Genomic DNA, 27,949 nt, shown 5'->3' on the forward strand with positions numbered 1-27,949 from the left:
AGTTGGGGATGAGTTGGGGTGGTGATCATCCAATGCTTTAAACTGAATGCTAAAGAAGGAGAAAGCACTGCTCCTTCCCTCCCCACCTGTCATCACCTGTCAGCCCATTTCTTTAATCTACAGGCCATGGCTGCTGGCCTAAGTTAAGAAATCAACCTGTCCAAAAACAGCAGGCGATAATGACTTCCAAACCTGATTTAGCCTACAGTAAACTCAACAAACATCAACATGTTCACAAGCTAGCACCACAAAGAAACTTGTTAAACATCAACACAAAAAGAGCAACATCGTTTGAGTTCTAAATACAGGGTTGTTTGTATGCAAGTATCTAAAAAAATGCAAGCACATAAAGCTTTATTTTCTTTGAGGGCTTCTGTATCATTGGTGTAGTGCTCCCTCTAGGGTGCTTAGCCAAGTAAATGTTAGAGAAGAGGGTCAGGTACCAGATAGTTGCTGGTTCTATACCCAGGTTTGATTTCCAGGAACAGCATTTGTGGCTGAGTTGCCATTGAACAAGGTACCTTTAAAGGTGTTGAGGTGGATGTCTAGCACTCCAGATGTGTGTTTTCACTGCCCTAATGACTAGTGTGAGGTTGTTCACTACCATGGTGGGTTAAATGCAGAGGTTGAATTATTTTGTACTGCTGTGCAATGGAGGTAAAGATGCTTACTCATAGTCTAGGAGTCTTAATAGTCATTGCTTTACTCAGTTTCTTCACCTCAAGACAATTTTCACACTGCTGCTAATACTAAACCTTTTTTAACTCAGGAAGTCCAACCTCACACTCTCTATACATGACATCACAGAGAGGGGTGGTGGACGCAAACAACAGGAACTCACCCACAGAAAGAGGTACCATTCATCTTGCCTTCAACATCTGTAGTGCAGTAGTAAAGCAAGCCTACTCAGTCTTTTGGAAACCTGAACAGGGTTTGGAGGGATGGCTTTGCTGTAAAAAAAGCTTTAGTCTTTACTGTGTTTAGTAAGAAAGTAAGCGAAGGCACCAACACATGAGCCGGTTTCGTTCATATTGAGATGCTTTCTCAAGTAAGGCATGTATTTGTCATTTATTTTATTATTTATTTATTTATTTTAACACCATGATACACTATATGTCCAAATGTTTGTGGACAGCCTTAATCTCCTTCACAACATTAAAGATTCTGACTCATACTTCCTCTACCACATGACCTTCCTGCTTTGTTGTGCTAAGACAACAGCATACTGCCAAGACCAAAATTAATCTACAAATCTAACAAAATGAAATCAAAGTGGAATTTTTTTTTTCTGATGATTTCTGATGATACACTAAGTTATGGAAGTGCTGTATAGGCTGATGTAGCCGTTCCCCTTTACCCCTGTAAAATGTGATACATTTGGCAGTGAAATTAAAGAAGGATATACCTGATGTTCTTCTATACGACCATTTTACTTTTTTTTAATTTAGCAAAGAAAATGCAGGCTGGGTATGCTCTGCACCTCCATTCTTTCAACTTTTGTAATAATAATTGGAAATAATACATCCTACACAGATACAAATATGGAAATAAACAGAGGTACTATTAGTGTTTTTATTTATTTATTTATTTATTTATTACTAGTGAAAGTTAGATTTGGCCAGTTTTCAGAACAACATAACATCTCTGCTTACTTGTTAAGCTCTGCTCACTCCAGTATATTGGTGGCTTATAGTCACATATTTACTGGCTGAGATATGATTTCAGTTTAACCCCTTAAACAGACTATGGACTTACAGTGGGCTAAAAATGTTATTACAAACTTCTATTAGCAGAAAATAGCCCAACATTTTGTAAAAAGGTCCCTGCTGATAGTGAATAACAGCCTTTCTGTATTAAGGGGTTAACACACAATCAGATACAATACAGTTTATTTACTTTTTATAGGTCCTCCTATTACTTCAGCATAGTTGCTGCCCCATATAGGCATTGACCTGAGCATAGGACAAAAAATCTTCAGGTTAGAGTGCCCCCCATCACATGGGAAAAGGCCTTGGAAGGCTGTGGTGTTAATGGGATTTGAATGTATGATATCCTGACTCTTCAGGCAGTTTGTACTTTGTACTACTTGAGGCCACTTAACCATTGTAAGTCGACTTAAATGAATGAAGGTAGTGTAAACATACTTTCATACTTTCAGTAATTCATGTGCTGCAACACAATAACAGCCTGTTTTCTTCTTTCTGTTTGTAAAGCGTCATCAGTTGTCTCCTCTGTTGCCACTAATTCAGTCATAACCTTTCTGAGTCCAATGTTGTGGACTGATTTCCCTCATTTTCTGGTAGAAAGCATGAGATTTATGGTTACGTGGCCCAGGCCCTGAGGCTGCAAAGCATCACCCACACTGATACACTGCCACGTTTTTATTTTGGAACGCTCTGTTAGCTTTATGCTACATAAAACAAAACTTCTGTCTTCCAAAAAGTGCCCCCTTGTGACAATGCTGGCCCAGACAGGTTTGTAGGATCCATATGCAGGCTTTATTAACGGAAGGCAAAAAGGCACAAAAATACAGACCAAGAAATTGTAGTCAAAGGCAGGGCAAAAAGTGAGCAGCAATAATTCCAGAGCAGAAAGTCCACAAAACACAGGACAAAAATAAACAGTCACAGGGCAAGCAGAGATTAACAAGTATCTGTAGTATATGTAGAGGCACTAATTAGGGTATGGCAGCCAGGTGGGTGCGAGTGATGCCAGACTCTAAACTCCATCACCAACCAACCAGCTTCTGTCTGAAAATTTGAGACATGGGAAACACTATGGCATTATGTTTTGTTAGGAGCATGGACAATTCAGAACCACGGGACTGCAAGTGTACCCACAGGAACATGGCTTATATTAAGACTCACTTGCTGTTGGACACCCACTCCATAATAATCTTTTTGTCTGGCCATCTGTGTGGACATGGAAACAGAGGCAGAGTGGACAGGATGGGGAAGTAGAAGCCGGAATAAGACTGGAGGAGAAAGAAAGACACATTGACCTTTATCAATAAAGGTCTCTTTTCTATATTTACTCCAATGGGGTCTGGCTTTCAGCTTCAGTGAGGCAGCTAAAAACACTCTGTGGAACTGCTGACAAAAATGTGGTTCTGCTAGAAGATCTGCAAAAACAGTTTAAGCCTAATTTTGAATTTGTGTCCTACAAGTGCAAATTGCATCAAACTGCACAGCTTGCAAAATGAGTTGAGAAACAGCAAATCCACTAAAAAAGGAAGTGGTTGACTATATAGTGTGATGCATGTCTGGGTATTGCAAAACAAATGGGGGGGTGTGGAGCTGAGGTCAATGCAAGGGAAGTTTAAAACGTTTTCACAAAAACCTAAATGCTTTGTAAGGAAACTAATCTGTCATGTTAATATGGACATTTTTAAAGATGATCATCATCATTGTTATCATTCTTTTGCCGGGTGAGTTTTATCTCTAATATCTATGACGAGTGTAAGTAAATGTGAATTAAACAGCATTATATAAATGTGTTAAACTATATTTGAATAGAATATTACTTCTTATCCTGGTTATTCATCAGTATTATTATTTCTATATGTTTGTATATGGTATGTCAGTCACTCACAATGTGAAACTTTTTTCCCAGTAAAAATCAATTTCTTAGTTGGGTTAAAATTAATCCTCATTGTATATGACTGTCTAATGCTGCATATTTTTGTGTTAAAGCTGGAATCAGTACGGTCTCTGTCATAAACGGGCACAGAGGACATTCAGTTCAGATAAATTGCTCCTACAAGTCTGGATATGAGACCAACATGAAGTATCTCTGCAGAGGTGAATGTTCCCCTCGGGGAATTAAAGACATCCCTGTTCAGTCTGGATCTGCTGCCAAAGATCAGAGATTCTCTCTGATGGATGATGTAGCAGCCAGAGTCTTCACCATTACCATCACTGATCTGAGAAAAGAAGATGGAGGAAGATACTGGTGTGGGGTAAAGAGGACTGGTCCTGATGTTTACACAGAGGTTCTGTTACTGGTTAAAACAGGTAAGTGTCCAGACAGTTGTCATTTTTGTTTCCAAGAGTAAACGTTTATACTGGCTTTTTTTTTTCTTCTACTGCTAAGATGACTCAAAACCAACAATTACCTGTTCAATGTATTTACCACCACCAGTGCAGACACAACCTACATTCCTTTCTCCTTACCCAACTGCAGGTATGTGTTTTTTTTAGATCCATTAAATCATAAATGGTTGTTGGTTAATTATTTATTATACATTTTGCCTAGAAAAAACAACAGGGTAAAAAAACTTTGGTGGCTTTGGAGGCTTTGGTGTTATTTTTTTTTTATTATTTTGTCAACAACTTAAAACCTGTGGATTTCCCCTTTGATTTAATTGCATATAGTTTACCTTTCACTTAATTCACAGTGAGTTTGATGTGACATGATTCATTGCAGAGTAACTTATCTGACAGGAAACAGGAATGCAAACATAAATTTGTTGTTAATTGCCATTAACTTGGTAAACTAGTCCTGCTGAATTAACCTAGTGTTCAATATTTTGTGTGTAGTGTGTGTAGTTCTTCAAATTTCCTTTCAAGTTTCCTGATTAACCCATACAAAGGGAAATTCTAGTTTGGAATGGTCCCAGCACTGTGAACTGATTGAATAAAGATTATTACTTGAAATGGGTGTTGAACAGTTGAGGCTAGACAGGTAGGACTAATTTAATTGGTATTCATTACAGCAGAGAGTAATGTAGAATTTTCTTTAGCTGTAAAGTACACGTGGGATTCAGAATACCATCATTGCACTTTCCTCAGACTGCTCTGGTGACAATGTTATCTATAATTCAACTCCATAACCCCTCATTGGCACATTCATGCATTTAAAGTCCACACTACTGTCTCTTATTCCTTATATTCCTCTTATTTATTTACTGATTATAAATGAAGAAGATCAAGAGTTTGAGTCATGCCAATGTCATGGTCATCCATGGCTAGTCGACTAGTCATTGAGTAAAAATGACCTTTTCATTCTCTGGGTGAGTTGGCCTCCGTACCACTGTATGTAATTCCTGATTCTGTGATTCCAGGTTTCATCATTCTGTATGTGTGTATTCCACTGCTAGTCTCAGGAATCACCATCAGTGCTGTAGTCATTTTCTGCAAATGGAGGAAAACTAGAGGTACATTACCAGCAGTACCACCATATAAATCAAGCAAACACCACAAATCAAAACAAAACAAATGCTTTTTTTGTGTTCCTCCAGATGTTCAAAGTTCATCTATTCTACGGAGAGCTGTAGGAACTGATGGGGTAAATAAACAAATGCAAACATTCTGAATTGCTTTGTAAATAACACATTGTCATAATTACTCTATATTTGCTATTGTGTTTATTTTTACAGGGTGGAACTGATCATGAATATAATCCACCTGGAAAACAGCACCACATAGTAATGAGCCATGGCTACCAGAGCCTGCATTTCAATGATAACCAATCAGATTCAGTCTACCAGACTCTAAAACCCAATTCTAATCAATTAAATTCTGTCTACCAAAGCCTACACCCCAACACAAACCAATCAGACTCGGCCTATGAGACTCTAAACCACAATACCAACCAATCACTTTGAGTCTACCAGAGTCTACACCCCAACACAAACCAATCAGATTTGGTCTACGAGACTCTAAACCCCAATACCATCCATTTATATTCAGCCTACCAGAGCCTAAATTCTAATACAACCAGTCCAATTCAATCTATTGGAGTGTGCACCTCAATACCAAACATTTAGATACAGTCTACCAGAGTCTAAACGCCAACCAATCAAAGTCAGTCTACCAAACTTGAACGCAAACATCAAGCATTCAGACAATCAGAGCCTAATTTCAAAAACAACAAACCAAAGAGCCTAAAACTAAATACAACCAGTCAGATTCAGTCAGAGCCTGACCCCTTAAGACTAATTTATTAGATTCAATCTACCAGGGACTAAATCTCAACACCAATCATATATAGCCTGAACCACAAATCCAACCATAACAATTTGGTCTACCAAAGTCTGCAAATATACTGTACATAATATAAGATAAGATAGCACTTTATTGATCCCGAAGGAAATTGCAGTGTCACGGGACAGTACATAATGCGCATGGGAACAGACATACATTATTAGAATAAAAACAATAAAAGTTACAGACAAGCTATTTACAACAAACAATAAATAAAAGTAAGCAGGGCTGATGTGGATGTATGGACTATGTACAAGAGCAGCATATGTATCATTGCACTATAGAGATATAAGGAAGCAAGACTACAGAAAAAAATATTATTACTAGAAGCCACAGTAACAGGAGAGTGAAACTTTAGTAACAGCAACAGGTCAGGTACAAATGACAGTGCAATACGTGCATTAAGTAATACTACTACTACTACTAATAATAATAACGATAATAATAAACTAAACTAACATGTAGCAGTGGGCTTAACTCAGCATAGTTTAGACAGCAGGAGATGACTAGTGTTCCTGCAGGAAAGATACCCATTATAAAGTCCTATTGTAGTGGAACTGCTGTAGCAGTCCACCACTGAACAGGCGAAAGTTTACATCTGCTCATGTTGATCATTGTTATGTTGTGAAAGGGGTCAGTGGTTGTGGCTTGCAGAATCTAATAGTTAATCTAGAGGTTCATGGTCAGACAATGGTTGAAACTGAGAATTTTACACAAAGCACTTAACCATAGACTTCTCTGAGACCAATCTTATACTGTACATCACTTCCTGTTTCTCACAGCGAATCTGAACTCCAATTCCTCTAGTGCATTTGCCACTTACATGACTAACACATGCTCACCACCCACCAATAAGCAACTGTTTTCTTAAGATTTGTTCTGACAACCTGCCTCTTTTGGGTTGACCTTTTTCTGAATAAAACTACCATTTGGTTTTGTATTTCTGAGTGCAGTTCATTTACCCAGCGTTTCAAAGACCTTCATTATAATGTAATATGACTGAAAACTGTACAGGTTGAATGTACATAGCTAAAAACATGAGTCTTAATTCAGGAGAATAAATCTGGCTTCATAAAACATCTGTGTTCAAAAATATACTAATTATCAAAAACTTTGATTTGATCTTACTTCTGTAAGCTGGACAAATGAAATATAACTTGAGCTAAATATTATATAAATTACATATCCCATCTAGAACATTCCATCTACATATTTCTCCCTTTTTTGTTTATTAATTTAATTTCCAAACAACCTCTTACCAGATCTCTCTCTGTCTCTCTCTCACTCTCAAATTCTTTTTGGTGTGATCCTGCCCTCTAGAGGAAGAGATTTTTAATAATGTGAATCAGTACTCTCAGACAGAGAGGAAAATATGGTAGAAACTGAATCTGTTCTTAAAATTATCCAGTAGATGGCAGCATACTGAAAGAAATAAGGAAATCTGCATTTAAACAATTACTTTGAGAACTGGCTGTAATAATAATAATAATAATAATAATAATAATAATAACCCGACACCAATGACTTACGCTTACCAAAGCCTGAACCCCAACACCAATCACTCAGATTCAGTTTACCACAGTAAACCCCAATACCAACTACCAAGATTTTAAATACCTTCATCTAAATTTTCATATAAATAAAAACCATAAAGGTTGATGAATTTAGTAATGTCTAAAGCTTAGAGGTATCTTTGAACTATTAGTCTATTCTAACTAGCTAAAGTCTTTCTTGGATAAATAACAAATCACTTTTGTCACTCTGGATAAGAGCGTCTGCTAAATGCCTTAAATGTAAATTAATTTATACAGCTAAAAATATGAGATTTAAATCACTGTTCATCCAAGAGACCACAAGTTTGGTTCATTAAAAACACCTTACTGTGTTCAAAATAAATGATAATCAAAAACCTTTATATAAAACTTTTAAATGTATATATATACACATATATCTTTATTTATTTATTTGATTTCCATACAGCCTCTTGTCAGATTCACTCTTGCTTTGCTCTCTCTATGCCACATTCTTTTTAGTGTGGTTCTGCCCTCTAGAGGTAGAGATTTATAATGGCAAGGGAGTGGAAAGATCACAGCTACAACAGGTTTAGAGTTTTGATTAAAGGGCAACTGAAGAGAACACTGTAATTCTAAACCCCAACAACTTTCAGGATATCACAGATGTGAACAAACTGACCTTTCAGTGCACTGAAAAAAACAGAGCTTTATGCTGGTTTACATTTTTTATTATTGCAACTCTCTTCTGTCTGGTTCTCTTTTCTGGCTCCCTTTGCATCAGGCCTCTGCAACGTATTCAGAATGCAGCTACACAAGTCGTCTTCAACGTTTCTAAGTACAGCCATTTCACTCCACTGCTGCGTTCTCTCTTCACTGGCTTCCTGTAACTGCTGCCCACATCATGTTCAGACCCCTGACTCTGGCCTACAAAGCCAAGACTGGTACCAGCCAGCCCCTCCGTACTTGATGGCGATGGTCAATCAAAAGCCAATCTGCACCAAGAGCCCTTCCAGCTTCAAGTACAGCTTGGCTCGACCCGCCATCCTTTAAGATCCACAGAAGATGAGCGTCCAGACTTTTTTCTGAGTCCAACGCTCGCTGTCTTCAAACCCAGACTGAAGACCCTCCTTCTTCTTCTGAGAGGACTTGGGTGAAGAGTAAAGTATTATTCCTTGTCATTGACTTGTGTTGAGTCTAAGATTAGAGGTATCTTTGAATTTTTTGTCTATTCAAACTAGCTGAGGTTTTTCTATTTGTTGCTCTGGGTAAGAGTGTCTGTTAAATGCTGTAAATATAAATGAAATGAAATTTCCCATTACATTACTCATACATACATAGTTTGAGGAAGTGTTTCTGTTCATCAGTGTCTGATGAACCCTGTCTAAGTAATCTCAGTAGTCTTTACTCAGATCAGTTGGCACCACAGCCTCAACTGGTTTTATGACCCAGAAAGTCTTGGTCACAGTAAGAACTTCTGGGAGTGTAAAAGTGCCATTCATAAACACTGTGGATCCTTTCAAAGCACAGATTTTCTGCTGGTTGTATTTCACACTCCACTCTAATCCAGAAGCTCCTGAAACATATGATGCAGTAAAGATCTGATTACAGAGGCTGGAGCCCATCAGACAGTCAGAGTTACTGTAGCTTACAGCTTCATAGCTTCTCTCCTCTCAACTCTAGCAGCCACTAAACTGACAGCATATGAGTCTTGCAACAGGGTGAGAGAGGAGGTTGGTGGGAAAGTCCCAACAGACAGTGATATATAAAAAACATAGCTGTTGAATAAAAATACTAAATCATCTCATAAATGTAGCTTGTGGACTGCAGCATTTCCTAAAAATTATCCCGAGCCAAAGAGCCAAACTCCAAATGTATTGTATAATAATAATAATAATAATAATAATAATAATAATAATAATGCACTGGATAGAGATTAATAAACTTAAACCCAATTGAAAAAAACAAAACTCTGAACCGATACAATGAATCAAAACATGAACGGAAACCCAACAAAAGTCCTTAAGGGAGCCTGCGGGCCGCGGCTCGAGTCCGTCCCGGGGAGGGCGTGATGACGTGGACCTGACAATCTGGTAACAGTTTATTTGAAAGGTCAATTATATATGCATTGTAAATGCTTACCTGACATTCAACTAACATTTAACTGAATGCAAATGGACTATAAGATGAATGTAAATGGTCTATAGAACCTTACACTTAATTCTAACCCTGCAGTCAGACACACATTGATTAGCAGTACTAATACTTTATTGCATTGATCAATTTAAAAGGGGAAAAACTAATTTTGTACCACCTACAGCCATCAAATTGGGGACCAGCATCCAGTGATGTATTGTATTGTCAGTGATGTATTTTTTAAAGCCCACCCCCTCCTCCACCAATTTTATCCAAATGCATTAAGAAACATTACCTATTAAATCTTTAATGTATCTTAAACATAACGTATGCTTTGCAGGTTGTACAATCACATCATTCATTAAGAGACCATTCATTATGACCACACTTAAAATTTGCTGCAGGAGCTCCTTAACTGCTTCATATGTGTGATTATGAGCACTGACTATTTTAACCATGAGGGAACTTTTTGTACAAGTTCCTAAAAAGTTGATTCTGAGAAGCTTGCTGACTACAGCCCTTGGATATATTTTCTGAAAGCCTATCAACAGTAGCCTTGTCATTGGAACTCCCCCATTCTCCCTCTCAAGCAAAACATTACATTAACTATTTCATCTAATTATTGATTTTTATTAAAGATTGATCACTAAGCTTCTGTCAGCATTTTAACACACATTCTCACCAGTCTAAATCAGAATCAGTAATCAACACTAATACCAACTTTAACGAATAACTGAGAAACAGCAAAACTGATCTCAGACCATCTTCTGCTCAGGGCAGATCACTCAGGAGGAAGTGGTTGAGTGGTCATTACTGTGCACTGTGACATAGGCGAGAGAGAGAGGAGAGAGAGAGAGAGAGAGAGAGAGAGAGAGAGAGAGAGAGAGAGAGAGAGAGAGACTCATTGACTAGAGGAAGTATTAAACTTAAGAGTGGCGTGTGAGAAAACTTTTTGTTGTTCCTGGTGTTTTTAAACATGACCAACATCTCCATCATCACCATCTCCATCACCATTGTTGTTATTCCTGGTAAGTTTATCCTCTTTCATCTGTTCAAGATCGTGCATTATGAGCTTAGCTTCACACACCAATGAGTAGTTAGTCTAGCAGTTAATCTCTGATAAAGACAGAACGGTTGAAAACAGAAGTGTTTGCTCTGATACTCCATGTTCTCTATTGGGTGTTTCTATAGTATTTGTATCATTATGCCATGAAAGAGTGCATGGATGTTTGCATGTCATTCATTTCTATAAGAAAAAACCCTGTAAAAATCTGTTATGAGGAAAACCTGCATTCGTTCATAAAATTGTATACAGGCTTGTATTGTAGAGCGACCTGTCTGGATTTGAAACTGATTTTAAGTTCATCTTAAAAACTGAGATAGTAATAAAAATAAAAATAACAAGAAGAAGAAGAAGTCTCAGTGTTTATAATGCTCTAATGTTATGTGTTTTGCATTACAGCTGGAATCAGTGCTGTACTGACTTTTACTGGACTCAAAGGACATTCAGTTCAGATTAAGTGTCCATATAACTCTAGATATGCTAACAGCAAAAAGTATCTCTGCAGAGGTGAATGTCTACCAACAGGAACTAGAGACATCCCAGTTCATTCTGGATCTGCTGCTGGAGATCAGAGATTCTCTCTGGAGGATGACACCACAGCCAAAGTCTTCACCATCACCATCACTAATCTAAGAACAGAGGATGGAGGAAAATACTGGTGTGTGGCAGAGAGACTCTATCTATTTGCTCCTGCTTACACAGAGGTTCTATTACAGGTCAATACTGGTGAGTGAGCAGACAGCTGAGAGCGGTTTCTGCGGTTTGGGAATTCTTAAACTAAATTAATGTTGTGCTTTTATTTTTATTTTTGTCTAGGTGCACTGATATCTACTGCTGACCCCCTTTTTGTATTTACATTCACTTCTACACAAGTGCAGAAATCACCCATATTCCCTACCCTTACTGCATCTGTAGGTATGTTGACTCTACTCTCCATCAATCCTGGAATACCTGCAGTGTAGGAAATGTGAGTGTCAATAACCTTTACATTGGCAAAGAACCTTTATATACATTTCTTTAAAAAAAGGTTCTTCACATACTTAAAGAGCCCCTTATAGCATATTTAGTTTTATTAAATATGTATTAAAATAGCTGGTCCTGCTTTTGTTGGAGTAACTGTCTCTACTGTCCTGAGAAGAAGACTTTCTACTAGATTTTGATTGCATTCAGTGACAAAAGCATTAGCGAGGTCAGGATGTTGGATGATCTCCACCATACTCAAAAGTACTGGTTGAGCTCCATCACCATCATTCCAGAGAGCACATTTCTTCCGCTGCTTCACAGTTCCTCAATGCTGGGGGGCTTTATATACATCCCTTTAGTCCACGCCTGGTATTAGGCAGCATGGTGCCAATAGGTTCATGATGTTTATCTGCTACAGAGAGTCCTATTCTATTGGCAATACTTTGCTACATGGACTAGACAAGCAGTGTGTGTGTGCAGTTTCACACCTGTGTCAGCAATGGGTGTATTCAATAATAAAGATAATAATCTTTCTTATAAACTCTGTAGACACTAAAGCCAAAAGTGTCTTCACTGATTTCAGGGTTCATCTGTGCATCACTGCTGATCTCAGGAATAGCTGTGGGTGTTATTGTCTTATTCTTGAAAAGGAGAAAAACTAGAGGTACATTAAATGCTCTCTCTCTCACTCTCGCACTCTCTCTCTTTCACTGTCTTTCTCTCTCGCCATCGCTCCAAGATTTACACAGAAAGAAATCACACCAACATCATCAACACAACTAGTGCATTTCTTGTTTTCCTTACAGATGTCGTGATCTCTGCTAGGCCACAGACAGATGTGGGAGGATTCGGGGTGAGTGAACAGTAAATATTGAGGCTATAGATTTATGATTGGAGGAACACCATCATCATTTCTCTGTAACTGATTGGGACTCTGGTTTATTTCCACAGGATGGAGCTGATTATGAAAATGATTTACATCAAAGCCAAAACACCACGCCAGTTTACCAGAGCCTAAATCCCAAAACCAACCGCTCAGATTCAATCTACCAGAGTATAAACCCTCAAACCATCCAATCAGATTCAATCTACCAAAGTATAGATCCCAACACCAATAAATCAGAATCATTTTACAAGAGCCTAAATGTCCAATGAGCCAATCAGATTCAGTATGCTGTTATTATTGCTAAAATATATTTTGTATGTTTTGTTGTTGTTGATTTGTTGAAGTGTTTTTGATGGTAAACCTACTAAATGCAGGAACTCACAGGCTTTGCCATCTCATGATTAACTGCTGTGTTTAGTACAGCTGAAATAAACTGTCAAATAAACTGTTTACTGTTTCTGATACCTTTACTATGAAATGCATACTCATGTAGCTACTTTAGGCCACAGTAAGAGAGGTTTGTAAAGTTCTAGGTCACCATAAAGAGGAATGTAAAGTTCTAGGCCACAAAATGGGGGGTTATAAAGTTCTGGGCAAAGTAAAGGAGGTTGTAGAATTCTTAGTAACAGGGTGGTAAATATACTTGTAACATCACATCTGAGCATTTTCACCCCAGCCAAAGTCAGGCCCTTAATGTATATACATCAAACAACTTAAAATGCTAGAGAATGCTTTCTTTTGGAGCTTAGATCATATAAATAAGCTGTAATAAGCTGACAGCAAAGTTATTATTTTAAGCTCACCCCCTCTACATGCCATTTTACCCACATGCATTTATATAGACCAAACATTGTATACTGGCCAACTACGAGATTACATCCATAAAAGGTCAATTTCAAACTTTTTCACCCTTATGTATGATTTGCCAGCAGTAAAATGATGCTATAATTTATTAAGAGAATGTTTAGTTCTATAATTAGTTCTAACTCGAAATTCTGTGGGAAGGCTCAGTAACTGCCTCAACTAAGTGAAGTTTAAGTGTAGTACCTTATAAAGAGATTCTTAGAAGCTTGATGACTATAGGCCCTGGACCTGCTATTTGAAAGCCTATCAGCAGCAGCAGCAGTCTTGGGTACTCCTCCACCACCCACTCACCCAAAACAAAACTGATTCAGAGCCAGTGTCCAACACTCTAATACAACTTTAAGTATTAAATGAGAAACATCAGACATGATCTCAGACATTTTCTGGTCAGGGCAGACCACTCAGGAGGAAGTGGTTGAGAGTATGACGTAGATCAGAGAGAGAGAGAGAGAGAGAGAGAGAGAGAGAGAGAGAGAGAGAGAGAGAGAGAGAGAGAGAGAGAGAGAGAGAGAAAACTCACCCAAAGAAGTGTTAAACCGAAGGACGGTTTGTAAGGAAAACTACCTAATCTTGTGTAGATGTTTAGAACATGACCTTTATCTCCATCACCACCATCACCATAATCCTTCTCATTCCTGGTGAGTTTAAGATCATGCATTAGAAACTCAGCATCACACAGCAGTGAGTTACTGTAGTTCATCTCTGATGTAGACAGACTGGTTCCTCTTTCTTCTCTGTTTTTAACACTGTTTCTATCTCAGGAAGAAGCTTCTGGTTGTGTTTGAGTCTCTTGTTTTCTGCATCATTTTTTTTTTTTTTTACAGTTTGTAGAAGGTTTGTAAACCTCAAGTGCTTACCATTTCCAGGAATTTGCTAGTGATTGCTATAGTATTCCAGGTGGTTTCTATGGTATTGCTAAGTCATTGCTATGGTATTCTAGTTGTTTGATATGGTATCCCAGGCAGTTGCTATAGTTTTGCTAGGTGACTGATGTTGTTACGGTATTGATGCATAGTTACTATTGTGTTGCTAGGTGGGTGATATGGTTTTGCTTGGTGGGTGCTACAGTGCTGCAAAATGGTTGCTATGGTGTCCCAGGTGGAGTGACTGCTATGATGTTTCTATGTGAATGCTAGACAATCTACAGTGCTGAATGGGATTTGCTATAGTATTGGTGGCTATGGTTTTGCAAGGCAGTTGCTATGCTCAAGTGACTGATAGTTGTTGGCCAGTGGCTGTTGCGATGCTTCTAGGCTGTTGTTTCTAGTGTATTTGTATCATCATGACATGAAAGGGTGCATCTAATTAAACAGCTGTGAACAAGCCTGATCTGCACAACCAGACCCAACAACCTGGAGTTGGAATGGTGTCGACATCTCAAAACTGAAAAAAAAATTGGATATAAATATAGTTATTCATGACCGCTACCTTCTCAGCTCTCTGGTTCTGTATCTCTTTACTGGGGGAATACATTCTCCCTTATTCTGTACTTTTGTTTTACAGCTGGAATCAGTGCTGTAACTACCATAACTGGACACAGAGGTCAGTCAGTTCAGATTAAATGCTCCTACAAGTCTGGATATGAGACCAACATAAAGTATCTCTGCAGAGGTGAATGTCCTTACCTGGGAAATAGAGACATCCCTGTTCAGTCTGGATCTGCTGCTAAAGATCGGAGATTCGCTCTGAAGGACGACACAGCAGCTAGAGTCTTCACCATCACCATCACTGATCTGAGAACAGAGGATGAAGGAACATACTGGTGTGGGGTGAAGAGGAATGGCCCTGATGCTTACACAGAGATTCTGCTATTGGTTAGAACTGGTGAGTGACGGCTGGTTTGGAAATGAAAATGCTTAAACTAAATTAATGTTATGTTGACTTTTTTCTTTTGTTTAGATCTTCCAGAGTCTACTACTGTCTCCCTCTTCACATTTACACCTTCACCAGTGCGGAAACCATCCACAAACCTGTCTCCTCCTGCATCTACAGGTGTGTTTGCTCTCATATGTCCCATCAAACCAGTAGTACCTGCAGGTTTATTGTGAACTTTCATTTCACTGTACATGAAATGTAAATGTTTTGTTTGTAAATACATAAAATGTAATGTTTTGTTCAGTAATTGCCAAAAGGTTACATTTGTGCTACCAATTAATGAAACACTTATAGACACTATACTGTATCATTACTGTACAGTAAAAATAACAGAAAATAACAAGATATGACCGGGCAGAGACCTTAAGGGGTTACAGTTCTAACATTTATCTCCATTTTTGACCCAATTGGATTTAAATTTATATAATTTTCCTAGACTGCCTTTCTGCCTACAGATTTAAAACATAACTCTTAGTGAAGCTCCCTCTGTTTCTTAGCAGATAGTGTTTTGAGCTGTCCATGATGCCACATTAGCAGTAGTTTAAAAAGAAGCAGTGACTGGTCTCATCATCTCACCTTCACCCTTCCAGTCTGGAAGGAAAACAATTAGTAGAAGCTTGATTAACAATTCTAATAATGTTTCTACTGTTCTCACAGTGGATTTCTACAGACCAGAATTCTGAATACAGAATCAGATTAACGTAAATCAGTACTCTCAGACAGATATGATGAACATGTACTCAAAAACAACCAGTAGGTGGCAGCATACTGAAAAAAAGAACAAGAGAATTTGTTTTTCAACAATGACTATAATAATAATAATAATCATAATTATAATCATAATCATCATTATACTGTTATTTCTGTTGCCAGGTACGATTATTCCATATGTGCTGGTTTCGCTGCTGGTCTTGGGAATTCCGGGTATTATAGTCTTAATCTGCAAGAGGAGGAAACCTAGAGGTACATCAACAGGTCTCTGTGTCTGTCTGTGTCTGTCTGTGTCTCTCTCTCTCTCTCTCTCTCTCTCTCTCTCTCTAAGATATACTTTTCCACACACACACACACAAATCACACACAGCTATTTTTTTTTCCTTCCAGATGTTGTAATCTCTGCTAGGCCACAAACAGATGTGGGAGCAGTTGAGGTGAGTAAACAGTGAATATTGAGGCTAGAGTGTTATTATTGGAGGAACACTGGCATCATTTCTCTGGTACTGATGTGACTCTGGTTTATTTTCACAGGACAGAGCTCATTTAAAAAATGATCCACATGAAAGCCAAAACCCCACACCAATGACCCCAGTTTATGAGAGCTTAAACCTCAACACCAACAAATCAGATTCAGTCTACCAGACCCTTAACCCTAAAAACATTCAATCAGATTCAGTCTACCAGTGCCTATACCCCAAGATCAACCAATCAAATTTACTTTACCAGAGCTCAAATCCCAAAACCAACATCAACCAGTCAGATTTAGACTACCAGAGCCCAAACACCAATCAGTTGGATTCAGTCTACCAGATCCCAAACCCCAACACCAACAAATTGCGTTCAGTCTACTACAGTTAGACCCCAATCCTGTCCAAGCATATTCAAATCAAGAAGTTACACCCAAACCCAACCAATATGTGTCCCATAGATTTAATTAACATACTATATAAGACAAACTTAATATACGTTCCCATTAAGTTTGTCTTTTTTCTCTTTTATTCTCTTTAAGATGTTGTACTTCAAGTAGTAAAATGAACAAAATATAGTTTGAGTTAAAAGTCTTTTATATAGAATGTTCCCTGTGCTTGAAATTACATATCTCATTATTTTTGCTAGAAATGTCATTCATTATTTTTTTTAGTGTTTGTGCTAGTGAACTTACTGACTGAATCTCAGAGGACATAGAACTCAACTGTTACAAATGCTATTTAATAAAGCTTCTAATAAAATGTTTGTGCTTCTTGATATCTTTACTACAAAATGCACATACTTCCAGCTACTATTACTACAAGAGCAAAATTTATAATGACCGGGACTCCTGTAATGGCTCTAAGCTGCCAGAAGATGCTTGTATTGAGACAGCAAATTTCAAAACACACATTTCATAATAGAGCTGCAGTACCACAGAGTGGCATAATAGCAAATTGCTTCACCCAGTTGCTCATTCATTGCTTAGCTGATGTAACTATACTGAAAAAAAAATGTGATTTGTAATTCTGACCTTTTTAATAATAATGCAAGAAACTATGTTATCATGTGTTCACAGTCCAAATGTTTAAGTTAAAAAAAAAAAAAATAGAAATCTGTACTGAATGGCCATGTGGGCTGGAAATTAATGAAGGGTGCTTTCTTCTTTCCACTTCAAATTATATTCCACTGCAAATTATAAATCCAGCACTTTGCACATTTCAGATGTATATGTTGTTAGTATTTTCAATATAAATAATATAAGTGGCCAAGAATCACTACAGAAATGATTGAAAACAACAAAATAAATAGCCAAAAATGACATTGAACAGAAAACATTATATTAAAATTATAAATACTTTGTCCTACTTCTATAACATTATTGTTGCAGAAATATTAAGTTTTACTTAAACAATGAGAACATCTAATCTGCATTTTGTTTATGTGCATTTCTATTTAAATGTTCTAAGAATATACATGTGTGTGTTTTTTTATGTGCGAAACTTCAGAGAGATGTCTGATGAGAACCATATTGAGTAATCTTGTGGTGTGATGCAGACATTTTTCTGGCAAGAAATTATGTTGCAAAACAATTGCATAACTTTTTCCTCTCAGACAAAAAGGGAAAACCCTTGGTCAGTTGTAATATGCAGGATTTAACCAAAGTTAAAGCCTATTGGAGCAGGTCTGATTCAATCAATCTTTGCTGTTCCATTGTCTGTGATGACTACAAATTGTCCTCTGTTTTGGATGCTGTTAATGTAATATTCTACACCATGGTATGTTATTATCTTACATGATTCATATTTTGATATGATAGAAATATGTCTACGTTTATCTGTCTAGCTCTCTGGCTGTCTGTCTAGTCACTGGTTGGAAGGAAGGAAGAAAGAAAAAAAACAAACAAACAAACAAACAAACAAACAAACAAAAAAAAAAAAACTCTTATCTCCAAAATGTCATGCTGGCTAGGCGAGACAAGGGAACACTGGCAGGGACAGAGCAAAGCAAGAAAATGGTCTTTAATGATAAAACCAAACAAACAAACACAAAACGAGGCAGCAAAGTACAGGGTCCAAAAACCAGAAACAGAAAACAAACAGGTGACAACAGAATTGGGGCTAAACCTGGGAAGACCACCTGAGGCTGGAGTGTAGCCCGGGAGCAAAGTGAGAATGGGCAAATCAAACAAAGGGAGGAAGGCTAGAACTCAAAGAAACCAATGAAACCGGCAAAACAAAACCTCACCACAAAACCGCGCTCGTCAGGCGCTGATAAACTTACTGGACTAGAGTGCCAGGGAACCGGACGCCAAATCCCAGTGGCGACCAACCGGTGACCCAGACAGCAATCTCCTTCTGAACGTGAAACTGCTCCGATAGAGCATCCACTACCGAAACCTGTAGACTCTCCTAGAAGTCTCATAAACGCGAAGCCAACCTTACAGCTTGGCATCGCAAGAGTAATTCTCAGCGATGAGCCATCTGCGTTTGCTCCCTTTGTACCCCAGCACTCAGGTGAAACTAATCAGAACTAAACAGAAAACATGGCATCTTACTTCAACCTTACTTACGTCAACATAAAAGTCCTTAGTGAGTAAACCCACAGGAGGAACAGAAATTACATGAACATTGAAATCAACCCAACATCCACTGAAAAGTCCCAAGGAGCCTGTGGACCGCGGCCCAAAACCGCCCCTGGGGGGGTGCGGCGCCGCTGGGCTGACACAAAACAGCTTTCAATGGAGGTCACTGAGCAAACATAAAATGCAAAAAGACTTTATTCTATTATTTTGAAGCATTTCCATCAGTCCATTTATGCAATTGTAAAAATGTGATGAATGCCTTTATATTTATTTCTTTATTTGATTAATTGATTGATTGATTGATTGATTGATTGATTGAATTCACTCACATTCTCCCAGTTGCTCATCATATTTGCTTAGCTGATGTAACTATGCTGAAAAAGAAACATTTTTCACTCAGAATTGTGTAATTTGCAATTCTGGCCTATTTAAAATAATAATAATAATAATAATAATAATAATAATAATAATAATAATAATAATAATAATAATAATAATGCAAGAAACTATGTTCTCATGCATTCACAGTCCAAATGTTTTTCTAAAAGAAATTAGAAATCTGTACTGAATAGCCATGTGGGCTGGAAATTAATGAAGGGTGCTTTCTTCTTTCGACTTTTGCAAATTATAAATCCAGCACTTTGCACATTTCAGATGTATTTGTTGTTAGCATTTTCAATATAAATAATATAAGTGGCCAAGAATCACTACAGAAATGATTTAAAAAAACAACAAAATAAATAGTCAAAAATCACATTAAACAGAAAACATTATATTAAAATTATAAATACTTTGTCCTACTTCTATAACATTTAAGTTTTGCTTAAACAATGAGAACATCTAATCTGCATTTTGTTTATGTGCATTTCTATTTAAATGTTCTAAGAATATACATGTGTGTGTTTTTTATGTGCAAAACTTCAAAGAGATGTCTGATGAGAACCATATTGAGTAATCTTGTGGTGTGATGCAGACATTTTTCTGGAAGGAAATTATGTTGCAAAACAATTGCATAACTTTTTCCTCTAAGACAAAAAGGGAAAACCTACTTGGTCAGTTGTAATATGCAGGATTTAACCAAAGTTAAAGCCTATTGGAGCAGGTCTGATTCAATCAATCTTTGCTGTTCCATTGTCTGTGATGACTACAAATTGTCCTCTGTTTTGGATGCTGTTAATGTAATATTCTACGCCATGGTATGTTATTATCTTACATGATTCATATTTTGATATGATAAAAATCTATCTATGTTTATCTGTCTATCTCTCTGCCCGTCTAGTCACTGGTTGGAAGAAAAAAACAAACGAAACAAAACAAAAAAACTCTTATCTCCAAAACAGCTTTCAATGGAGGTCACTGAGCAAACATAAAATGCAAAAGGACTTTATTCTAAGTAATTTTGAAGCATTTCCATCAGTCCATTTATGCAATTGTCAAAAAGTGATGAATGCCTTTATATATATATATATATATATATATATATATATATATATATATATATATATATATATATATATATATATATTTTTTTTTTTTTTTTTTTTTTTATAATTTTTTTTTTTTCAATAATAACAAACTATGTTCTCATGTGTTCACAGTCCAAATGTTTAAGGCTTTTCTAAAGAAAAAATAGAAATCTGTACTGAATGGCCATGTGGGCTGGAAATTAATATAGGGTGCTTTCTGACTTTTACAAAGTATAAATCCAGCACTCCGCACACTTTAGATGTTTATGTTTTTAGCATTTCCAATATAAATAATAGAAGTAGTCAGGAATCACTACAGAAATGATTAAAAACAACAAAAGAAATAGTCAAAAAATACATGGAACAGAAAACATTATATGAAAATTATAAATACTTTTTCCTACTTCTAAAACATTATTGTAACATCGAATCTGCATTTTGTCTATGTGCATTTCTATTTAAATGTTCTAAGAATGTAATTGTGTGTGTTTTGTAATGGGCAAAACTTCAGAGAGAGAACTATATTGAGTAATCTTCTGGTGTGATGAAGACATTTCTCTGGCAGGGGAAATTACGTTGCAAAACAATTGCATAATTGGCAAAAACTAATCTCCAAAATAGCTTTCAATGGAGGTCACTTTGAAAACATATAATATGTAAAAAGATTCTTAGTCATTTTGAAGCATTTCCATCAGTCCATTTATGCAATTGTCAAAAAAAAGATGAATGGCTTTATCTTATTTATTTATTTATTTATTTATTTATTTATTTGTTTGTTTGTTTGTTTGTTTATGTATTTATTGCAGTCACTCACATTCTCCTACCAGCTGCTGCTAATCTTTCATCTGGTGGTTCTGGGTAAGTGCAGTTTCATTCAGTTTCATATACTCTAAAGGCTCTTCTTCATGATTCTCTAACATATATCATGTCATATGTTTCAGGGGCTTTTGGACAAATCTGGAAAGTGGAGTACAGGCATAATGCAATGTGTGCTTTAAAAGGGTCCACAGTGTTCATAAACAGCTTTTATAAACATCCTTCAGGTTTCACAACGATAGATAAGTTCTGGGTCAAAAATCCAGTTAAAGATCAGGAACCGACTGACCTGAAAAAAGTTCCAGATTTTTCAGGTCGGGTTGAGTATTTAGAGAGTCAAAGACATAATTTCTCCTTCATACTTAGCAATGTGACAAAGAGGGACAAGGGCATGTACTGCCTTGAAATCACAACAAACATACAAGCGGAAAGATATTTGGGTTATCCTGGAGTGATCCTCAATGTAACAGGTCAGTTACTGTATTTCAGTATGGAATGGACCTTGTTGTGTTGTCTTTCCTGATGTTCCCTAAATATCTTCTATCCTCTTAGATCTCAGAGTGGAGATTCCTGAACAGGTTTTGGAGGGAAATGCAACACTTCTAAAGTGTGTGACCTCCTGCAATCTGACAGACAGATCAACGTTCATCTGGTATAAAAATGGGAAGCGTATAGGAACTCACAACCAAGAAACAAACACCCTCTACCTCCAGCCGACTAGAATAGACGACACTGGCAGCTACAGATGTGCTGTAGGAGGATATGAACATCTTTCTTCTCCAGCGGTTTCTCTCAATGTCAGATGTGAGTAAATGCTGTAAGATACAGGATCAGTTTCCAATCAGGATCAGTTTGTGGAAAATACATTAGCCATAACATTAAAACCACCAGCCTAATACTGAGTAGCTCCCCCTTGGGCCGCCAGAACATCTCTGACTCATTAAGGCATGGGCTCCACAAGACCTATAAAGATATTCTGTGGTATCTGGCACTGTAAGTTGTAAGAAGAGCATCAATGAGCCTTGGGTGCCCATGACCCTGTTGATGGTTCACTAGCTTTCCTTCCTTGAAGCATTTTCGCTAAGCTGAAGATCACCCCACAGGACCTGACTGATGTTTTGGAGATGGTTTGACCCAGAAGCCGTCTAATCATCACAGTTTGGTTCTCAAAATATCTCAGATTCTTATGCATTTCTCCTGCTTCAACACGTTCATCGCCTTCAAGAACTGATTGTTCACTCGCTGCCTAACATTTCTACCCCTTGACAGGAGCCACTGGAACCAAATCATTGATGTCATTTACTTTAGTGATTTTAATGTTATGGCTAAAAAAATAGCAAAAATGATATTGAGAATTTGTAGATCCTCCAAGGAATGTGTTAGTGTCCATCAGCCCTTCTGGTGAAATAGTGGGGGGCAGTTCAGTGACTCTGACCTGCAGCAGTGATGCAAACCCACCTGTGAAGAAGTACACCTGGTTTAAAGATTCAACACTGGTTGAAAAAGGTAGAACTGACACCATCTCTGAGTTTCGCTCTGAGGATGGTGGAAAGTACAAGTGCAAGGCCAGCAATGCGGAGAGTGTTATGTACTCTGCAAGTGTATCTCTGAATGTAGTTGGTAAGTTTTACTGCATTGACCCACTGGATGTCATAAAATTGAAGAACTGCACTATAAAAAAATATTTATAGTTGTTTTACTTCAAGAACAGTGAATTACTCTGAAAGCACCATCATAAAACAATAATCAGTGGTTTTACTGTAATTTATTATTTTTAAAAAATGTTTTTTTTATATATATATGTTTTTATAAATGTTTTAAATGTTTTAAATGTTTTTCTCTCTCAGTAGGCCACTCCATGGTTATCTATATTGCTGTTGGGGCTGCTGTTTTTGGGCTGGTATCTCTTCTTGCTGTGATAATCTGGTAGGATATTATATTTGAATCTCAAAAGCTGTGAAAGCATACTGTTGAAGTATATTTTTGGACGAATTCTGATATCTGTTTTCCGAGACCAGGAGAAGGAGGAGGCAGAAGAAAAAGACCAGAGTGAATGAACCTGACTATCAGGTAAACTGACATCTGCCTGATGTGATTACCAATCCCTGCCACTAGATGGCAGAGCAGAATAAAGTATGTCAAATACACCTTATTACAGCACATGTCATAGGTATACATGACGCTGTCCAAGGTGCTGATTCTGAGGTTCTGGGATTTCTTCAGACTTCCTGTGTTTTCTCTCCCCCTGTGCAGAATGTTACCACTAATGATGACATGCACACAGCTCTTCAGCTCTCAGCGAGATCCTCTAGTGATGTGCACCACACTCTCGCAGTGAGTGTCTTCATAAACCCTCCCTCTAGATCAATGGTTCCCAACCCTGGTCCCGGAGGATCCCCTGCCCTGCACACTTTAGTGGTTTCCTGCTCTAACACACTATTTTCAACGGAGGATGGGCTTGTTAGTTAGGTGGATCATATGTTTTGGGGAGGAGGAAGAACTCTAGAATGTGCATGACAGGGGGTCCTCTAGGAACATATATCTATAAAGATACAAAAGACAGTGGAGATCTTCATTTCTGCTCCTATGCTTAATTTAGTCTTTTTCTCACACAGGCTGGTCGGTCCATGCCATCTGATGACACATACACAGCTCTCGACCCTAAGTCCAGGTCTTATAATGACACCTATACAGCTCTGGACCCTCATTCTATGAATCCTAAATACAGCAATATTTGATCATATGAGGTCCAAACTTTAAAGCCTAAAAAAGGTAATTCATTAAAAAAATAGTTTTTCCTGCTTTTGTTGGAGTATCTGTCTCTGCTGTCCAGATAAGAAGGTTTTCTACTAGATTTTGAAGCATAGTTGTAAAGATTTGATTGCACTTGCAACAAGAATGTTAGTAAGGTCCGGATGTTGGATAATCCCCACCCCATCACTTCCCCAACTTCCCAACTAATCCCAAAAGTATTGGATGGCGAACCAACATCATTCTAGAGAACACAGTTCGTCCACTGCTCCACAGCTCCTCAATGCTGGGGGCTTTATACCCTACTCCTGGCATTAAGGAGCATGGTGTCAATAGGTTCATGATGTTAATCTGCTCCAGAAAGTCTGCTACAAGGACTAGACAATGAATGCATTTATTATAAGAGTTGTTATAAAAACATCCGGACATACGGTGTATGTGACTTTGGTCGGGGTGAAAATGCTTGAATGATTAGATTTGATCAGAAGTAAATCAGTTTTCTTACATTTTAAAATCATTATCTTTCTGAACATTGTTGCCAAAACAAGGATCAGTAAAATAAACTGAACAATTTAAATGACTGTAAAAATAAATTTGACTGTTCTCTCAGACTGTGTTTGTTGTGGTAGTTTCTGTTTTGTTTTTGTTTGTTGTTTTCTGTTTAATTCTGTTTATGCAGTAGTAAAGTAAAATAAAGAATAGGGGGTAATTTGGGCCAACATTCTGAATGAGAGAGAGTTGGAAATCATGAGAATATCAGACAATTAAAGAGCTTCACCATCCATGTTTTAATGAAAAGAACCACGGGACATTCCACATGATTCTATTTTAAAGGGCATCCCTGCGTAGACTTGCATTTTGAAAGCCTGCAGTTGTCAATCAATCAATTGAAAAATAACTAACTAAATAAATAAGTAAACATGTAAATAAACAAATGGCTGCAATTTAAAATATAGTCCATTTTCAATTCTTATCATACAGTATGCTTATTGCATATTGTCGCTGTCACACTAGAACCATGTTTCTTCAAAACAGCAACTTGACAGGGGAAAAAAGTAGAAAAAAACCTAGTGAGACATCATGGCATGTTTATGCTGCCAGCAAGTGTTTGTTATAGAAGTTAATGGGCCACTATGGTGTGTTGAGTGCTCTGAACCACTTTCCAGAGACGACACTCCCCTCTGGCATCAGTGGCCCCTGGGGCACCACTGTTACGCCACTGGGAGACACTTAATGTGTGAGAAGTTCATTCATATGTATTTCATTGGACCAAATCTGTCGTTATGTGCTTCACTGCTTCTATTATTTAATACATGATAAAAACCTGCTTCAACTTCCTATAATCAGTCCAAAAGTCCAAAATAATATTTTTACACTGAAAATGATTTCAGAAAGTTCATAACAGTAGAAAAGCTTAAATTACAAGTGGAACACACAAATCTAAATGTAAAAAAATCCAAATGTCAAAATGTCATTATAAATATAAATATATATATATATTTTTTTTCTGTGGGCACATTCAAACATATGTCTGTATGAACAAATGCTCAGTTTTCCACAGCTACAGTAACTTGTTGAGAAAACTTTTGATACTCAAAACTTGAGATGTTTTTATTGTTTAGATAGTTAAGTATTTAGGTTTTGCCAAACGAATCTGAAAAATAGTTTGTTGTTAGGCTTAACCATCAGTAAAATGCTATTAAAAGCCAAATCTGTATTAAGTAAAGACAGTCAAGGTGACTTATTTTCAATATGTTAAACATTTACTGCAAATGCCCAATGTAACATATATGCAACATACAGGTACAGGTATATAAAAAAAAATGTGTTCTGTGTGATGTGCTGTGTTATATTCCTATAAATGTCCTTTGAGGTCAAGAGAGACTGGGCTCTAATTGGTTCATTTTAAGTTACTGTTCAATAAATAAAACCTGTATACTTCATTTGTTTCTTTTAAGATTTTAATTAAAAACATTAAGCATGAAATACATGAACATGTGTATATAATAATAAAAAAAACTTCAAATAAAAGGTTTAAACTGAAAAAAAATACTGTTGCTTTTTTATTGTTGAAAGACAATCAATTAAAAGATAGATTAAAAAATGCAACATTGCAAGTGCCATACATCCTCAGTGGAAATGCTATAAAGCCAAATAAATGTTCTACTTGTGCTTTTTCACACTGCTGTAGATCACAGAATGATCCTTTGCATCTCCTGCACCCAATCTGAGAGAAAAGATAAAACAACATGCATGATGTACAGCCTTGTACAAATGCACATCTGTATGATGACAGAGACTAATGGAAAACATGCATTTGCCAACTAAAGTATAGTTTAATTTCAGAAAATCCTGTTTTTTTTTTTTTTTTAAAGGATTAATAGATTGGAGGAGAAAAACCAATGAACTATGCTATTGAGCTCCAGGACCAGTTAAGATTCCAGGACAAGATTCAATTCCTTACATCCTGTTTTATTTCTTAAACTAGTTGAAAATAAATGTTTACTGTTTGAATGATTGACATGATCTGCATAATTGATTTACATTTTCTTTAATTTCTTACTTTTTTTAATCACTTTTTTATCACAATGCATCAGACCTCTCCGCCAAACATCAACAAGAGTAAGATGTGAGATGAAGTGCTTGAACTCACTGGCTGCAGGGAGCATGGTCATTTCCTGATTTTTTTGTGCCATCAGTGTCCTGATGAAACTTGATGCTGGCATACTGTGTATGTTCCTCAGTGCTGGAGACCGATGGCTGGCCAGGTGAGACATTCAAAGAAGCTTGAAGTGAAACAGTGGTATACAGGACATCATCTTGATTGTCTGCATCAGAGTCATTTGATGGATCAGCTGCAATGTCTTTCAACTGATCGTGGCTATTTATGTCCTGCTGACAAATAAAAGGAAAGTAACCTTTACATATGAAAGTATGCAGGTGCCAGGTAACCCTATCAATACTCCCCTGTAAAAAGAAAAAGTATGATCACATTTGCTTTACCTTGTTAAATCCTTCTCTTTGTTTGAATCTGAAACTGGGGAAAAGAAAATGAAATGTCAAATTTATTGAATTGCAAATGCATTTCAAAAACAAAACAAAAAAATGTTTTGTATGACTAGTGAATCATCAAGTCCTTACGTGTTTTACAACCATTCAAATTTAGCTCAAGAGCAGGCCGCAAAATGAGTAACATCATTACACTTGATGTTAAAGTGCAGCATGTACCATCAGAAAGAGACCTAACAAGTTTGATCTTCACAGGAGGTGAGCAAGGAGGAAACACTTACTGTAAAATAACATGATCATGGCAAGATCCTCTTAAACCTTTTTCTAATTTCTTATTCGACACCATTTGAAGTTGTAAAAAGTGTGTTTTTCACAAGAAAATTCGATTTATATTAATTACATTTTATAGATGATGATTAAAGAATTTCTTCTGTTGTATGAGTTTAGTTAGATCACTTCCATTCCTCAGCATTGATCGTATGAAGATTAAATGTCCAGGTGTTTTTCATGGGGTGTACTAACTTTTTCCACATGATTTTAAGTAACAATTTATTTAGATGACAAATGGTCCTGAACTTAACCAAAAATCCCTAAACTTACCATATCCACAAGGTGACCAACAGAAAAAAGCCTCCACAAACTGCTAACCCGGTAAGAGCATACATAAGAGTGTTAGAATGTCCTGAAATTGATACAAACAATTAGGAATATATATATATATATATATATATATATATATATATATATATATATATATATATATATATATATATGACTGAAAATTTAAACAACATTAACACTTCAGAATGGAGAGACATTATAATGTCCTTGTAAAATCCATATGAAGCATTATCAAGTC

At 36.9% G+C, this 27,949-nt stretch overlaps 5 protein-coding genes across 7 annotated transcripts in view; 4 read left to right on the forward strand and 1 right to left on the reverse strand.

Moving 5' to 3' along the window:
- Positions 1–3,322: 3,322 nt before the first annotated feature.
- On the forward strand, positions 3,323–6,838 carry LOC140536127 (CMRF35-like molecule 5). 2 transcript variants are annotated; one of them, XM_072657782.1, is made up of 6 exons: positions 3,323–3,427; positions 3,693–4,013; positions 4,093–4,182; positions 5,063–5,155; positions 5,240–5,286; positions 5,378–6,838. In XM_072657782.1, exons 1-6 carry the CDS (start codon positions 3,370–3,372, stop codon positions 5,603–5,605), a joined length of 837 nt encoding a protein of 278 aa, XP_072513883.1. In that variant the 5' UTR covers positions 3,323–3,369; the 3' UTR covers positions 5,606–6,838. The 2 variants fall into 2 exon arrangements, with proteins under 2 accessions (XP_072513883.1, XP_072513884.1); XM_072657783.1 differs by having other exon boundaries at positions 4,141–4,182.
- Positions 6,839–10,451: 3,613 nt separating this feature from the next.
- LOC140536128 (CMRF35-like molecule 5) lies at positions 10,452–12,935 on the forward strand. The gene is made up of 6 exons (XM_072657785.1): positions 10,452–10,659; positions 11,094–11,420; positions 11,511–11,609; positions 12,241–12,321; positions 12,464–12,510; positions 12,609–12,935. Exons 1-6 carry the CDS (start codon positions 10,608–10,610, stop codon positions 12,810–12,812), a joined length of 810 nt encoding a protein of 269 aa, XP_072513886.1. The 5' UTR covers positions 10,452–10,607; the 3' UTR covers positions 12,813–12,935.
- Positions 12,936–13,916: 981 nt separating this feature from the next.
- On the forward strand, positions 13,917–17,225 carry LOC140536126 (CMRF35-like molecule 5). Of its 2 annotated transcripts, none has more exons than XM_072657780.1 (6): positions 13,917–14,045; positions 14,911–15,231; positions 15,307–15,399; positions 16,156–16,257; positions 16,384–16,430; positions 16,528–17,225. In XM_072657780.1, exons 1-6 carry the CDS (start codon positions 13,997–13,999, stop codon positions 16,852–16,854), a joined length of 939 nt encoding a protein of 312 aa, XP_072513881.1. In that variant the 5' UTR covers positions 13,917–13,996; the 3' UTR covers positions 16,855–17,225. The 2 variants fall into 2 exon arrangements, with proteins under 2 accessions (XP_072513881.1, XP_072513882.1); XM_072657781.1 differs by having other exon boundaries at positions 16,156–16,245.
- A 998-nt stretch (positions 17,226–18,223) lies between these two features.
- Positions 18,224–27,949, forward strand: part of LOC140536121 (sialoadhesin-like) — a gene marked incomplete at its 3' end in the record, with an annotated part of 122,623 nt that continues 112,897 nt past the window's right edge. Inside the window, exons 1-5 of the mRNA XM_072657768.1 lie at positions 18,224–18,242; positions 21,321–21,372; positions 21,456–21,800; positions 21,883–22,134; positions 22,693–22,950. Coding sequence (XP_072513869.1) covers positions 18,240–18,242; positions 21,321–21,372; positions 21,456–21,800; positions 21,883–22,134; positions 22,693–22,950 — 910 coding nt within the window. The remainder of the gene's footprint in view (positions 18,243–21,320; positions 21,373–21,455; positions 21,801–21,882; positions 22,135–22,692; positions 22,951–27,949) is intronic.
- LOC140536237 (B-cell receptor CD22-like) overlaps positions 26,245–27,949 on the reverse strand; it is a 34,301-nt gene continuing 32,596 nt past the window's right edge. Inside the window, exons 11-12 of the mRNA XM_072657959.1 lie at positions 26,735–26,867; positions 26,245–26,308 (exon numbers count right to left, since the gene is read on the reverse strand). Coding sequence (XP_072514060.1) covers positions 26,245–26,308; positions 26,735–26,867 — 197 coding nt within the window. The remainder of the gene's footprint in view (positions 26,309–26,734; positions 26,868–27,949) is intronic.

The sequence above is a fragment of the Salminus brasiliensis genome, chromosome 15, assembly GCF_030463535.1.
Source record: "Salminus brasiliensis chromosome 15, fSalBra1.hap2, whole genome shotgun sequence".
Classification (NCBI taxonomy): Eukaryota; Metazoa; Chordata; class Actinopteri; order Characiformes; family Bryconidae; genus Salminus; species Salminus brasiliensis.

Excerpts from the sequence above, each read along its gene's own strand:
- LOC140536126 (XM_072657780.1), top strand. The coding sequence starts at position 13,997 with ATGACCTTTATCTCCATCACCACCATCACCATAATCCTTCTCATTCCT. Across the intron at positions 15,232-15,306 it reads TCTGCTATTGGTTAGAACTG|ATCTTCCAGAGTCTACTACT; the intron begins GTGAGTGACGGC and ends TCTTTTGTTTAG. Across the intron at positions 15,400-16,155 it reads GTCTCCTCCTGCATCTACAG|GTACGATTATTCCATATGTG; the intron begins GTGTGTTTGCTC and ends TTCTGTTGCCAG.
- LOC140536128 (XM_072657785.1), top strand. The coding sequence starts at position 10,608 with ATGACCAACATCTCCATCATCACCATCTCCATCACCATTGTTGTTATT. Across the intron at positions 10,660-11,093 it reads CACCATTGTTGTTATTCCTG|CTGGAATCAGTGCTGTACTG; the intron begins GTAAGTTTATCC and ends TTTGCATTACAG. Across the intron at positions 12,511-12,608 it reads CAGATGTGGGAGGATTCGGG|GATGGAGCTGATTATGAAAA; the intron begins GTGAGTGAACAG and ends TTATTTCCACAG.
- LOC140536127 (XM_072657782.1), top strand. The coding sequence starts at position 3,370 with ATGTTAATATGGACATTTTTAAAGATGATCATCATCATTGTTATCATT. Across the intron at positions 4,014-4,092 it reads TCTGTTACTGGTTAAAACAG|ATGACTCAAAACCAACAATT; the intron begins GTAAGTGTCCAG and ends TCTACTGCTAAG. Across the intron at positions 5,156-5,239 it reads CAAATGGAGGAAAACTAGAG|ATGTTCAAAGTTCATCTATT; the intron begins GTACATTACCAG and ends GTGTTCCTCCAG.